This window comes from Mastigoproctus giganteus, chromosome 4 (assembly GCF_048544385.1).
Source record: "Mastigoproctus giganteus isolate SK-2022 chromosome 4, ASM4854438v1, whole genome shotgun sequence".
Lineage (NCBI taxonomy): Eukaryota > Metazoa > Arthropoda > Arachnida > Uropygi > Thelyphonidae > Mastigoproctus > Mastigoproctus giganteus.
In genome coordinates, this window is record NC_143578.1 from 121,500,018 (window position 1) to 121,514,247 (window position 14,230).

Consider the following 14,230-nt stretch of genomic DNA (forward strand, 5'->3'; position numbering starts at 1 on the left):
ATGAGAAGGGTGCTTTTTTCTTTTTTTTTGGCAGATACTATATAAGCTTGCTTTTTGCATCATGTGCCTTTACTAATTCTAATGCTGAAAAAAAAAAAAATAAATAAATAAATAATAAAAAAAAGATCAGTAAGTTAGCTTGAAATATAAATATAGTTAGGTATTTATAGCTTAATCTAGTTGCTAGTGCTTAATTTCTTACAAGTGGTATAATAATACTTAATTACTGTATATATTTTCAATTTTTAATCATAAATTACGTTTGTCTTATACATTTTATTCATAAACACCTCAGCTATACAAAACTTCTCAATGAAAGGAAAAAAAATCTTTGGAGATGAATTTGTTTTGTACATGAAGAGATTTCGGTTCTCTCAAGACTTGATTAACCTGAAAAAAAAAAAATTATCAAATGGAAATAACATAAATAGTGATGTATTAGAAAAGATTACAATTTTATAAAATATGGAAGTTCATTCAGGTTCACTTGATAACTGTATAACCACTGTGGTCCTGAAAGAGATGTTCCATGAAGTGTATCCAGCCATTGTCCTTCAGGAATATAGATATGTCTAGATCGAGCTGCTTTTTCCAATACTGGGGCCACCAGAATATTATTACCAACAAGAAATTCTGAATCAGTGGACAGTGCACTAGGATCATCTGGCATAAGCCACCAGAGTGGCCTGATTATAGGAATACCATTAGTGATACTTTCCTTGGCAAGTTTTACTATTGTACCTGAATACTTTTTATGTAGCTTCACAATATTTCTAGCTATCTCAGTTACATTTTCGTCATAATCCCAAGGGCAAATAGAAAACTGCATTGATGGTAAAAAAACCGTTGCTTGCATCCACCGTATAAACAGTTCTTTGTCTGGAAGGACCGCTGAATCCCAGTTGTTTCCTCCTATCATGTCTGGAAGTATGAATGGATATCCAAATAGTGAAAAGTACAATGCAGTAGAAATAACAGTTTTGAGCCCATTATCATAATTCCATGAGGACATTCTATCTAGCATTCTTACAAAAATTGGCAAATTTTGTGTTTTGTGTCCCACTCTGACTTCAACCATTGTACCCAAACTGTGGGCTGTTTCAGCATACAACTGTGAAAATTTATTAGGCATATGATGTACAGCAACATCATGAAAAACAAAGCCTTCAGAGAGCCAGGCTACTTCTCCAGCATCAAATTTAAAGGAGTCTATACCATATTTTTCCTGCAAGTTCTTTAATCTTAGGATAAACCAGTTTCTTGCAGCTGGATTGGTAACATCAAGATAGCCACCAACACCATTCCACCAGTAAACAAGTAATGGTTCACCAGAAGAATTTTTTATCCAGAAGCCATGTTTTTCACCTTCTTTAAAAATATCACATTCAATATTACCAAATGGATGAACCCAAAGGGTTACTCTAAAACCTAACAATTTTAGATGCTTAATTAAATCAGCAGGATTAGGAAACTTTTCATTATCGAAATCTAATTCACCATAACATGTTTCCCAATAATCATCTATCTCAATTTGACTATTTGGAAATTCTTGATACACAATTTCTTTAGCATACTCCAGGACTTTTGATTGATTAATATCTCTTTTATATCTGGCCCATGTTGACCATATGGGATATTCAAACATCTGTTCATTTGGTATATCACGAGGTTTTTGCAATATGGAGTTCATAATATGCTGATAGACTTCTTTAATACTGTGACCAACACATATAGTATATTTCAAAGATGTCTGAACAAGTTTCATAACATATGGAAAGTGACCAGTAACTGCAGCAAAACACAAATTTTCACTGCCACTACTGTTGAAGCTTATAAACAGTGGACTAGTTTCATTAACAATAATAGCAAAGCCACCTGATGTTAGCCAAAAATGATCAATTACACCACCAAAATTATGGTGATAAAAATCACCAGTAACATAAGCAGACATTGGATAAGATTGATTTTGTAAAGGCCAGCGTTGTCCATTCATTTCTCCACCTCCAAACCAGTTTTCATCTCCAAGTATGAAACAATCCATAAATTCTGAGGAGTAATTATCCCAGTTTATATCATAGCATGTGACTGAGTCATCTACTGATTTTTTCAATGAAATACTCAGCCTTTCTTTTGAGGCATATTGAATACAGATTTCATCTTTACTATTATCACATTCTTTATATTTAACTGGCTGTCTTGGTGGAGGTGAACCTAAATAACCTCGAAGTATAGATCGAGAAGGAGCCTTCACATCTAGTAGCAATTTCTGAGACAAGGTTAGTTCCAGACTACCCAAATTCAAAGTTTTTGGTAGGTGAAAAATACAATTATTGCTGAATTCTGGATGGCATTTCTCATGATGATTTCCGTGGATTCCAGCTAACAGCAGTAATTCATATATCAAAAACTCCAGGAAAGGCATTCCTGTAATCATACACAAAATAAGTTATAATATAATATACAGTATAGAGAATATAGTAACAAAGAATATAAATATTTATAAAGAAGGTAGAGCAATGCACTCACTTTCACTGTAAATATTTTTCAAATATTAATTAAATATACATAAGATCTAAAGTAAGGTACTCAACCTTTTTTGGGTAGGGGCCAAAACAGATAAAATGTTAAAGGGTGGGCAAAAACAGTGGCCATGTAAATGGTTCAATTATATATTTTAATTTTTAAATGATCAACATTTATATTTACTGTTAAATACAAAAATCCAACAATTATTAGGTGACATTAGTATGTATAATAATTGTTGGAAAAGTGTCATTATTGTAATAATATTCGTAAATATTGAGGAGATATATAAAGCATCATGAGAATACAGTACACAAAAATCAAATACAGCGGTGCCTCGCAATTCGACTAAAATCTGTCGCCGAATTAGAGTCGAATTGCGGGTCAATATTTTCCATATAAGTTTATGGAAAATTGATTAATTCGTTGTCGGAGAGAAATACACAGTATTATTGACTTTACTTCTACCATATAACAAACGAAATTACAAAATACATAATGAGTACATACATTTCATTGAGCCTTAGATGTTGGAAGGATGTTTTATTTATCTTGTTCTACCCTTTCTCTTCTCCTCTTGGCTTGAATGGGGATGAGGAATTGATCAAGGGTGGACTGTCTCTCCCTCTTTTTCAAGATAGCCTTGAAGTGATGCATAGTAGCGTTGTTAAACAAGTCTGTCATTCTAGTTACAACAGCAGTGTTGGGGTGCCATTTTAAACAAGCAGACTGCACCTTCTCCCAGTGGAATAAAATTTCGTTAATGGCAGCTGTTGGCATCGGCCCTTTTTCCCTGTCTTCTTCTTCTTCAAGTGAAATTTCCTTTTCTCTCTCTTTTGCTTCCTGTTCGCTGAGTGTTTTGAGTTCTTCCACGGTTGGTTCGTCATCGTGATCCTCCACAAGCTCTTCCACATCAGCCTCATCAACTTCTCCTATGTCGAGGTTCTCCGCCGTCGAAATGATTTCTCGCATGGCCGCAGTTGCTTCTGATTCTTCAGCGGCTTGGACTACATTGTTGTCATCCCGAAAAAAGGAAGGAACGAGTTTCTTCCATGATGCGCAAAGGGTCCTCTGTGTCACTCCCTCCCAGGCAGTTTTAATAAAGGAAATGGCATAAAGAATATTGAACTGTCTTCCATAACTCCTTCAGTGTCTTATCAGAAGAATGAGTCACGTCAAAAAGCTGTGAAAACAAAGCCTTGGTGTAAAGTTTATTAAAACAGGCAATTACTTCTTGATCCATGGGTTGGATCAGTGATGTGGTGTTTGGAGGCAAAAACTGGACTTTGATGAAATCAAAGTCAATTTCAAGAATGTTTGCCAAGTCTTGGGGGTGGGCACTAGCATTGTCAAGAATCAGTAGTGCTTTCAAAGGTAAATTGTTGTCAATGAGGATTTTTTTTACGCTCGGGGCAAACTCCTCAAAAATCCAATCTTTGAAGACTTTCTGGTCTACCCAGGCTTTTGCATTGGATCTCCACATCACTGCAGTTTGGACTTGATGATTTTCTTCCCAAAGCAGCGAGGATCGAGAAGTGGCTTTACTTTAAAGTCTCCGCTTGCATTTGCTGCCAATAACAAGGTAAGCCTATCTTTCATAGGCTTATGTCTTGGGAGCGTCACTTCTTGCATGATGTATGTTCGATTTGGTAAGCGCTTCCAAAATAACCCAGTTTCATCCCCGTTAAAAATTTGCTGCGGCAAGTAGCCTTCCTTCATGATTAAATCTTCAAATTTTTTCACAAACTCTTCTGCAGCCTTTTTATCTGCACTAGCTGCTTCCCCATGTCTGAGAACACTATGGATACCTGTTCTACCTTTGAATCTGTGAAACCACCCACGACTTGCCTTGAACTCATCGGTTTGATCTGAGATACGTCCTGGAATTTTCTTCTGCAATTCATCAAAAATTAGCCTTCTGCAATTCATCAAAAATTAAATTAGCCTTCTCACAGATCATTGCCTGAGTTACTGGATCTCCTTTCATCTGTCTTTCTCTAATCCAGGTAAGAAGCAGCTTTTCCATTTCTTCATTGATTAAAGATATGTTTCTGTCAGAAATTTTCATTGCTCCAGCGAACACCCTAGCACCTATAATCTTGTCTCTTTGTTGCCAAAAAGTTGCCACGGTTGACCTAGGGACGCCATACTCTTGAGCTACATCTGTAATTGTTCTACCTTTCTGCACTTTTTCTATAATTTCTTTCCTCTTTTCTATGCTCAACCAAGTGTGTTTCGTTCCTGAATTATTCCGCTGTTCACTTCTCTTTGGACCCATTATCAAATTTCACTCAAAAAATAAATAACTGCCAAAGCACAAAATTTTTTACTTTATGAGAAATGCAAAATTATAAATTAGCACAAACAACTAGAGCAAACGTGAACTCAGACTACGATTATTAACGAGATAATGTTGTCTCATAACTGATGGCATACCTGTGAGGGCGGCTAACATAGCTGAACGATTGAGGGATCTATTCTCGCTTTATCTATCATTGGTTAAATGTTACTCCCGCTCTTAATACCATTGGTTAAAATGTATGAAGCAGCCGTCACTATTTAGTGCTTTTTAATAACGTTAAACGCAGTTAAGTAGTCCAGTAAAGAATTCTATCGTGCAATATCATGTAGCGTTTTCGCCAGCCCGCGAAATCCGACTGTCGAATTGCGAGGCACCACCTGTACACTGAATTCTGGTTATTTATAATCACAACAGGAAGCCAAAAATTGATTCCATTAAATGGATAATTCAATTATCTGGAATTTTTTTTTATTAAAAAAAAATTATTTTTTATTTATTGTAATTATAAATTTTACAAATCACATGTAGTAAATTCATTTGAAAGAATACAAATATGTATAATAAAATAATACAAGCCAATAACAGTTAAAGAAAAAAAATAGGTACGGTATCTTGCTGAGAACATGGATGAAATGATACATAATTTTTTAATTTCATGTTTGTCAGTCACAGCTAAATCCTTTTTGTTCTGCTTCAACATTTACAACCTGTGAACCTTCTGTACCTGTGTCTCTTTTGCCTATTCCATAATATGTTCACCGGCCAATTTGCATGTTGTGTGGACTGGAAAAAAATAATAAAAACAGGGGGGGGGGGGCTACTCTGCCTGATATTTTCTAACTCAACCTTAACTGAAGCAGTGTGTTAGAAATTCCACTGGTCTTTAATGGGACTTGAACCCAGATCTCTCCAAACAAATGGCAAATGATGTACTATGCCAATTATGCTGCAGCCATTGCAGTTAACATGGTATTTGCAATCATCATCCTTCCACACCACATGGAAAAAGCCTAAGTTAAAATCCTGACTTAACAGGGAGAAACTTTTATTTGCTTTTTGTAATAACGTTACTTTGTTAATCTGTCTCGGCTGAGAGTTATGGTTTTATCTCCAGGAAGCTCTGGTTTTTTCATCCACCAAACAAGCAATCCCTGTGAAGAATAAGCACAATTCAGAAACATGATATACTGATGCCTCATGGCCTTAGTTGCTGTGCTGCTTAACACACACACACCACCAAAATGTAACAGAGGATGTAGTTATCCAAAACTAATATCATATGTGTCACAACTTACAATACTCAACTGAATAATAAAGTATAACATATAAAGGATGTTTCAAAAGTGATAGTCAATAATTTAAAGGTGAACTGTACAGACTACAATATGGGTCCTTAAGTGAATCGTTTTTGAGATATTGCACATTTCTAGTTGGGATCCACCACTGATAAGGTGAACTGTACAGAGTTGGGATCCACCACTGACTTGTTTGTTTAGGTTAGGTTATGCTCATTCTCTCCCTTTCCCCTCTCTCAATGCTCTAAGATTTAGCAGGTATACTAGTACTTGTTAAAGGATAGCCAACATGGAAAGAGGTTACAGCAACGAAGTGTATGAATACATGCATTCCATGTATGGCAAAGCTAACTGGAGGCTGCACATTTGTACCAAGATGCATTTTCCCTCAGAAGGCAGCCCAACAGGCACACATTCATCAGGGTACATCGACGCCTTAGAGAACATGGGCACTTCGCACATGGAGTACGAGCAGGTAGGCTCAGAAGCATAACACCTGATGTTGAGAAAAGGGTGTTAGAAAGAATAGAACAAAACCCAGGAATTTCGACAAGGAGGGTTGCTCTGCAAGAGCATGTACTGAGTCATTGCAGTGTGTGGCGAATTTTATATAGCCAATTACTGTACTCCTACCATATCCAGCGTGTACAAGGTCTCAGCAATACAGACTACCCTCCCAGAGCGAACTTCTGCCAGTGGATGCAACAACTGTGTGTCCTGAACCCCCAATTTTTAAACAACATTTTGTTCATTGATGAAGCTGGGTTTACTTGTGATAGTATTTTTAATTTTCATAACTGTCACGTTTGGTCCGACGAAAATCCTAATACAATTCACGAGTCACGACATCAGCAACGTTTCTCGTTGAATGTCTGTGCAGGACTACTAGGAGACCGTCTAATTGGACTACATTTTTTGCCAAACAGGATAACAGGAGAGCTGTATCTTCAGTTGCTGCAGAATGTTCTTCCAGACTGCCTTGATGATGATAAAGTTCACATGGTTTCACTTCAGCAACGCCAAAACATGTGGTTTATGCACGATAGTACACCGGCACATTTTTCTCGAGTTGTGACTCGGTATCTAACTAGAAGGTATAGTCAATGATGGATAGGTAGAGGTGGGACTGTAATATGGCCTCCCAAATCACCAGACTTAAATCCTATGGATTTTTGTATCTGGGGTCATGTAAAAAGCTTGGTATACACTTCTGACATTAACACAGTCGAGGAATTGCAGTGTTGGGTTGAAGAAGCCTTTCAGCAAATCAGAAATGTCTGAGAGGATTCACAACTCAATGCAGAGAAGACTAAAAGCTGCATACGGATGCAAGGACAGCATTTTGAACACCTTTTGTAACGTAAAAGGTGTTCACCTTTTGTAACGTAAAAGGTTTTGTAACTTTGATATTATATACTTGGATCTTAGAAAGGCTTTTGATACTGTTGCACATGGAAGACTGCTACACAAATTGGAGCAGTGTGACATTGGAGGCAAATTGCTGCTATGGATAAAGGGGTGGTTGAGGGGGAGAAGACAGAGAGTGGTAATCAATGGACACTGCTCATCGTGGACTGATGTTATTAGTGGAGTCCCTCAGGGCTCAGTGTTGGGTCCATTATTGTTTTCTGTATTTATAAATGATATTGATGATGGTATATCGGGCTTAATGTCCAAGTTTGCAGACGATACAAAGGTTGGCAGGGTTGTCAAGGACACCACTGACACTATGCTGCTGCAACAGGATCTGGAAAGGTTGAGCAGATGGGCTGAGAGGTGGCAAATGAAGTTTAACATTGACAAATGTAAAGTACTACACATGGGAAACAGCAACCCCAGAGCAATGTAACAACAATGTATCTGTGGTACTACACTGACAGTGGTAGAGAATGAAAGGGACTTGGGGGTGGTTGTGCAGGCAGATATGAAGTTCTCTGAGCAGTGCAGACGGGCTGCAAGAGTAGCTCATGGAGTATTATCAATGATATACAGGAATTTTTCCAGCAGGGATAACGAGGTGATTATTCCATTGTATAAGGCAATGGTCAGGCCACACCTAGAGTACTGTATACAGGTCTGGAGGCCTCATTTCAAGAAGGATGTAGAGCTGCTGGAACGAGTACAGAGAATGGCAACAAGATTAGTGAATGGAACAAAGGGGTGCTCTTACGAAGAAAGGCTTAAGTTTTGCAAATTACAGTGTCTGGAGACTAGGCACCAGCGAGGTGATCTGATAGAGGTGTATAAAGCCTTGAATGGTTTAAGCATGCTCAATGCTGATGGGATTCTTCCTCTAGCTCAGAAAAATCACCTGAGAGGGCATAAATTCAAATTGAGGAAAGACAGATGTAGGATAGACGTGCGGAAATTTGCTTTAGCCAGTGGGTGGTTGGTTGGTGGAACAGACTTCCATCCCTTGTGGTGGAGGTTGATAGCCTAAATAAGTTTAAGGCTCAGCTGGACAGGTATTTTGAACGAACAGAAGGGTGAAGTGGAAGTGGGTTTTTTTTTTTTTTTTTTTTGGCTGATGCTGCATAAGCTTGCTTTCTTGCATCAAATGCCTCTACTAATGCTAATTCTAATGCTAACGTCCTATAACATGTAACATCTGTAAAATTCTGTGGTGTTGAAACCAAAAATTAAAAATGTATTATCTTATGTTTAATGAAACCACCCTTAGCAAAGGATTCACAGCTTTTTGCTAAATTAGTGCTCCCATAGCCAGTGGTGGATCTTAACAGAAAATGTGCATTATCTCGAAAACGGTTCATTTGCAGCCTAATGTTCAATGGGACTTTTTTGCTTATTTTAGTTTGTACTTTTCACCTTTAAATTATTGACCATCATTTTTGAAACACCCTGTATAAAGGCAGGTGAAAGTCAAATTGTGAATAGAAAGGTCATTTTAAGAAAAGCGACTGTTATCATTTGCAATCTAGAATTAATTTAATTACATTCTATAAATTCCATTTATAGAACAAAGGCAGCAGATGGTAAAGAAACACCGGATGGTTATCATGTGATCACTTCTTACAGATAGAGTAAGACATTGCATTCAGGCAGTGGGAGCAAACATGATTACACACATACACTATATTGCCAAAAGCAACTTCATATCTATGTGTTTCAAAGAACCTTTTGATAAAATATTTATTAACATGGATAATAAAAATTATGCAGTTATCATTGTTACAGACAATCAATTTTATTTAACAGGAAGCTAACATTTTAGACCATTCCTCCTTCAACAGACTGCTCAATTCAGTTACCTACTGATTGTAAGCTGATCTGACACTAATGTTCCAACTCATCCCAAAGATGTTTGATAGAGGCTAAGGTTGGAGCTCTGGTTTAAAGAAATGAACAAACCTTTGCAGGTACATGTCTTCAAAACCAAGTGAAAAAAGGTTGCAGTATTACATCGAGTGTTATCACAACACAACAAAAAAGGATCCTCCCCATACCGCTGTCACAGTGTAGGAAGCTCATAACTGTTCAGAATGTCGATGCACCACATGGTCTACCCAATGGTTCGAGTCAAATTCAAGTTAAAACTCAAGAAACAACCCCAGATGATGATAATGGCATCTATGCTTTTGATTATTATTTGTAGTAGTAATGGAAAATTATGCAAGGAAGCAAGCTTATATACAACATCAGTCAAAAAATAATATGTCTAATCCTTCCTTAAATTTATTCAAACTATCCATGAGAAGTTTGAATAAATTTAATTTCCACAACACCAGATGGTAGCCTGTTCCAACAATCAGTTACTCTCTGACTGAGTGCAAATTTGTGCAATCTGTCCTGCAGCCATTCTTTTTCAATTTATGTTTCCTTGTGTGTGCTGTCCAAGAAAGAGTAAGAATATCATCATCATTAAATCACCACACAAATGTCTAGTTTCCAAGCATTGCAATTTTCAAAACTGAAATATTTTTGTGATAAGGGCACCACTTTGTGTTCTTGACTAATCTGATTGCTTTTCTCTACACCCATTCCACGGGGTTCAAAAGTTTTATTAAAATGAGGCTTCCAGATCTGTATGCAGCACTTAAGGGTGCAGCCTAACCATTGCCTTATACAATGGGATAATTACCTCCTTGTCCCTGCTAGCAAAGTTCCTATATATATCATTGACAAAAACCCCAAGAGCTTTTCTAGCAGCTGTCTGCTCAAAGAACATGTCAAACTGTACAATTACCCCCAGGTCTCTTTTGTTCTCCAACATCCTGCATGTGGTACCACTTAATTGGTATGTTATTCTGGGAATACTGTTGCCCATATGTAGTACCTTGCATTTAAAAATGCCAAACCTCAACTACCCCTTCTCAGTCCATACTATTGCCACAAGACCTAATTTTTTTAGGTCTTGTGGCAATAGTATGCCTTGATTCATGTATTAACTGCCCTGCCAACCTTTGTATCATCTGAAAACTTAGACATAAGCTTGATATGCCTTCATTAATAAATATTGCAAATAGTAAGAGGCCCTGCACTGAACCCTGAGGGACTCCACTAATAATATTAGTCCAAAAGCAGTGCCCATTTATAACTACCCTTTGTCCATAGCAGTAACTTGCCCCTAATGCCACAATACTCCAATTACACTGTATTCTTTCATGTGGAAGTTTCAAAAGCTTTGTTTAAATCTAAATATATGTTGTCAAATTATTGTTTGCATCACAGTCACTAATCAGACAAGATCTCCACTTAACAAATTCATGATTCCTATATAATTCCATTCCTGATAGAATGATCGTGCAATACTTCTTTAACCACAGACTCCATTATTTTCTCTGCTTACAGTTCAATAATTGCACATTGTCCTTTGATCCTCCTTTATGATTAGGAAACACATTTATGCACCTTCTTTATCCAGCTTGGCTGGATTCAGAAGTTTCTTCTCTGAATCATCAATAGTTATGGCATTCATATCTAGTTGGGCAAATATTTTTCATCCCTTTCCTTCTGCTGTTAACACGTGCAAAGAATTCTTTGCATTTTTAGGTAAAGAATTCTTTGCACACATTAACACCTTTTACTAATCTTCCTTAGCTTGCCTAACCTCTTTAGTGACCTGCTTGCAGGCTAGTTTGCACTTACTACAGATTTCCTTCATGTGGTGTGCTAAATTATAATCATCCCATGATTTGTCTTCTCTGCCAATAGTTTCATCAGTTCATTTGACATTTATTTAGTCTAAATGCTGAACTATCTCTTGGCTGATATAAAAAGCTTAAGAGCTTTTAGATTACTTCCCTGAATGTCTCCCATTTAAAATTTGTTGTTGGTAACATCATCAGTTGGTCCCGCTAAATAGAATTTAAAAACTGTCTGAGACTATGGATTCCACAAGATGATGCAGTGTCCTGTGGTAATGTTATTTGTTTGTTTGTTATTTGATTTTTAGGAGCATTAGCAACTAAGACCATATTGCTCCGGGATATGCGGTGGTCATTCCCTGACCTTTCTGCATCTTCCGTATTTGGTGGTGACGGGCTCGAACCCCGGTCTAATCAAGAAGCGTGTGCTACGCACTGCTGCTCCTTCCCACCTGGCTACGAAAGCACCCCTGTGGTAATGATACCCATGTGTTGCACAATGTGTCTCGTAATGCCTGCACATTGTTAGGTGGATGGTCATAGCAGCATTAAACATTATTTTCCAGTAGATCCCAAACATGCTCGATTGGGTAAGTTGGGTGGCAATAGAAGGTTGAAGAATTCGCTGTAATGTCCCTGAAACCAGTTAGAAACCTGGTGGACCTTGTGCCATAGTTTGTTATCTTGTTGATAGACACTGGAGTTGTCTGGATACACTGTCACCATGAAGGCTGATGATAAAATGGTAGGTGTTCCCATCAAGCCATGGTTAACAGTGATCAGATGACCCGGGGTGTGCACGAAAACAGTCCCCAAACCATACCACCACCACCACCACATCCATCCTGCCGAAAGAGTGCATCCAGATGCCATGGCTTCATGTTACTTTCTCCAAATGCAGATACATCCATTCAGCACGACAGAGATGCAAATAGGATTCATCAAACCAATCGACAAATTTCTACATGTTGGTGGTCCAGTGTTACAGATACTGGCCTTGCTATTCCTACACTGTACTGGGTGGTTAGTTCAAACACACAATTCTCACCATGGGCATTAACCACATGCAGTTGTCCCATGTGTGACCTTTAGCTGGTTGTTCTCCCATTGTTGAGCCATTCTGTGGTGTCACAAGTCTACCACGAATGACACCACAGAATGGGAGTACTTAAACATGTTGACTGTTGTCAAGGTTCTGGCACCTGCATGTCTTGCCCACAATCATTCCACATTCAAGGTCAGAAAGATCTCAATCCGAGCCATTCTTCCTTGCAGACACTCATAAACTGACTTCCACATGTGTGAACTACAATCTTATATCAACCGCTCCTGACTTTGAGCCTTCACCAGCATCACAGACCAGTCCATTCCTACACAAGGTGGGGGGGGGGATTCTAATGCAAAGCCAACTCTGTATTATTGTCACTGCAACCTAGTGGTTCCTTGTTCTGTATATTCTTAATACATGAAGAGTCTGCTAATAATCAAATCAAGAATATTGTTTGTTTGTTATTTGGTTTTTAGGAGCATTAGCAACTAAGGCCATATTGCTCCGGGATATGCGGTGGTCATTCCCTGACCTTTCCGCATTCTCCGTATTTGGTGGTGACGGGCTCGAACCCCGGTCTAATCAAGAAGCGTGTGCTATGCACTGCTGCTCCTTCCCACCTGGCTACGGAGGCGCCCAAGAATATTGTTTTCTCTTGTTGCCTCTTTACTGTGCTGCTATAGAAGACAGTCATCCAATAAATCCAGAAATTTTCTGCTACTGTGTGAGTGACCAACATTCTGATCTACAACCCCACTCTCCCTGTTTTAACAGTAGCTCGGTTTTTCATTATACTCATTATGATTGTTTTGCATATAGCAGACTTCTATTCTCGTTTTAGTTTTACCATTGCTTTATGTCACAGTAAACTGACTCGACATTACACTGGCCACCTACATCATCTGGGTGTGCTGCCTCAAATTCTATAAGCTTAACCAAGAGAATTATCCCCCCCACCTCCTGTCCTACCGGAGGGCATGGACGTTACTACCTGTCCACTGCATTCTAGTATCCATTTTACTAGGGAGGGCTTCCCCTCCCCTGAGTGACTTCAAACAGGACACCTGTTCGGATGAACAGTACTGTGCTTCTGTGCCACATTTGCAGAAAATGTGAATTGGTGCTTCCCCCTTCTTCTCCCATATATTTATCATAGGTTATCCCCATCTTGAAAACCTGGACTCGAACAATGATTTGGACAACTGCAGCCCTGGAAACCCCCAAGTGTTAGTTTCCCGGGATTCTTAGGACCATTTTCATCCAGTTCCTTTTCCCCCACTGTCATCCCCTCATAGAATACCCCATATCTTCACTGGCTTGCTGCTCAGCCCTTACTCAACAGACTGAGATGCTTTCACTGCCAATATTCCTCTCACATGCTCCCCTTTCAGACTGTGATGGCTGTACCCCACTAATCCAAATTCACTCAATTATTCAAATTTGATTCTTGAAACCCCCTTTTATTGCTGAGGAGTTATAGGTTGCCATCTCTAGGCTGAGGGTGGGAAAGAGCCCAGGTGGGAACCTCATTGAGGCTGAAGTCTCCAAGAAGTATTGGAAACTACATCTGTATAACTGTTGTTTAGCCTCCAGCACTTTCCCGGATGTTTGGAAAGCCATGCTACATTCCCAAGAACCTTGACAAGCCTCTAACTTGCCTAAAGCCTCTCAACCCAATGCCTTCCTTCTAGTGCTGGGCAAAATCTTGGAGTGTCTCATCTTGTTCTGTGCTTCCATTCACTATACCAACCTCCGCTCTGATTGCCAGTTCATATTAAAGCAAGGCCTCTGTACTGAGGATAACATCTTCCACATTCTTAACACTCTTGAGCACATGTAGTCCAAGTACTTGCTGGTCATCTCCGTCAGCTTCAAAGGAGTGTTCGACTCCATTTGGTGGGACAGTATTCTCTACCAATTCCCTAATTATCGTCAATTTCAATCTACCTTGCTGATA

The 14,230-nt window shown here is 38.6% G+C and overlaps 1 protein-coding gene and 1 long non-coding RNA gene across 2 annotated transcripts in view; both read right to left on the minus strand.

Moving 5' to 3' along the window:
- Window positions 1-448: 448 nt before the first annotated feature.
- LOC150087029 (alpha-galactosidase MYORG-like) lies at window positions 449-2,041 on the minus strand. Its single transcript, XM_090372349.1, has one exon. The coding sequence runs from the start codon at window positions 2,039-2,041 to the stop codon at window positions 449-451; it is 1,593 nt and encodes a 530-aa protein (XP_090228475.1).
- Window positions 2,042-2,202: 161 nt separating this feature from the next.
- Window positions 2,203-14,230, minus strand: part of LOC150087030 (uncharacterized) — a 31,991-nt gene continuing 19,963 nt past the window's right edge. Inside the window, exon 3 of the long non-coding RNA XR_016546861.1 lies at window positions 2,203-2,424. This is a non-coding gene — a long non-coding RNA (uncharacterized LOC150087030). The remainder of the gene's footprint in view (window positions 2,425-14,230) is intronic.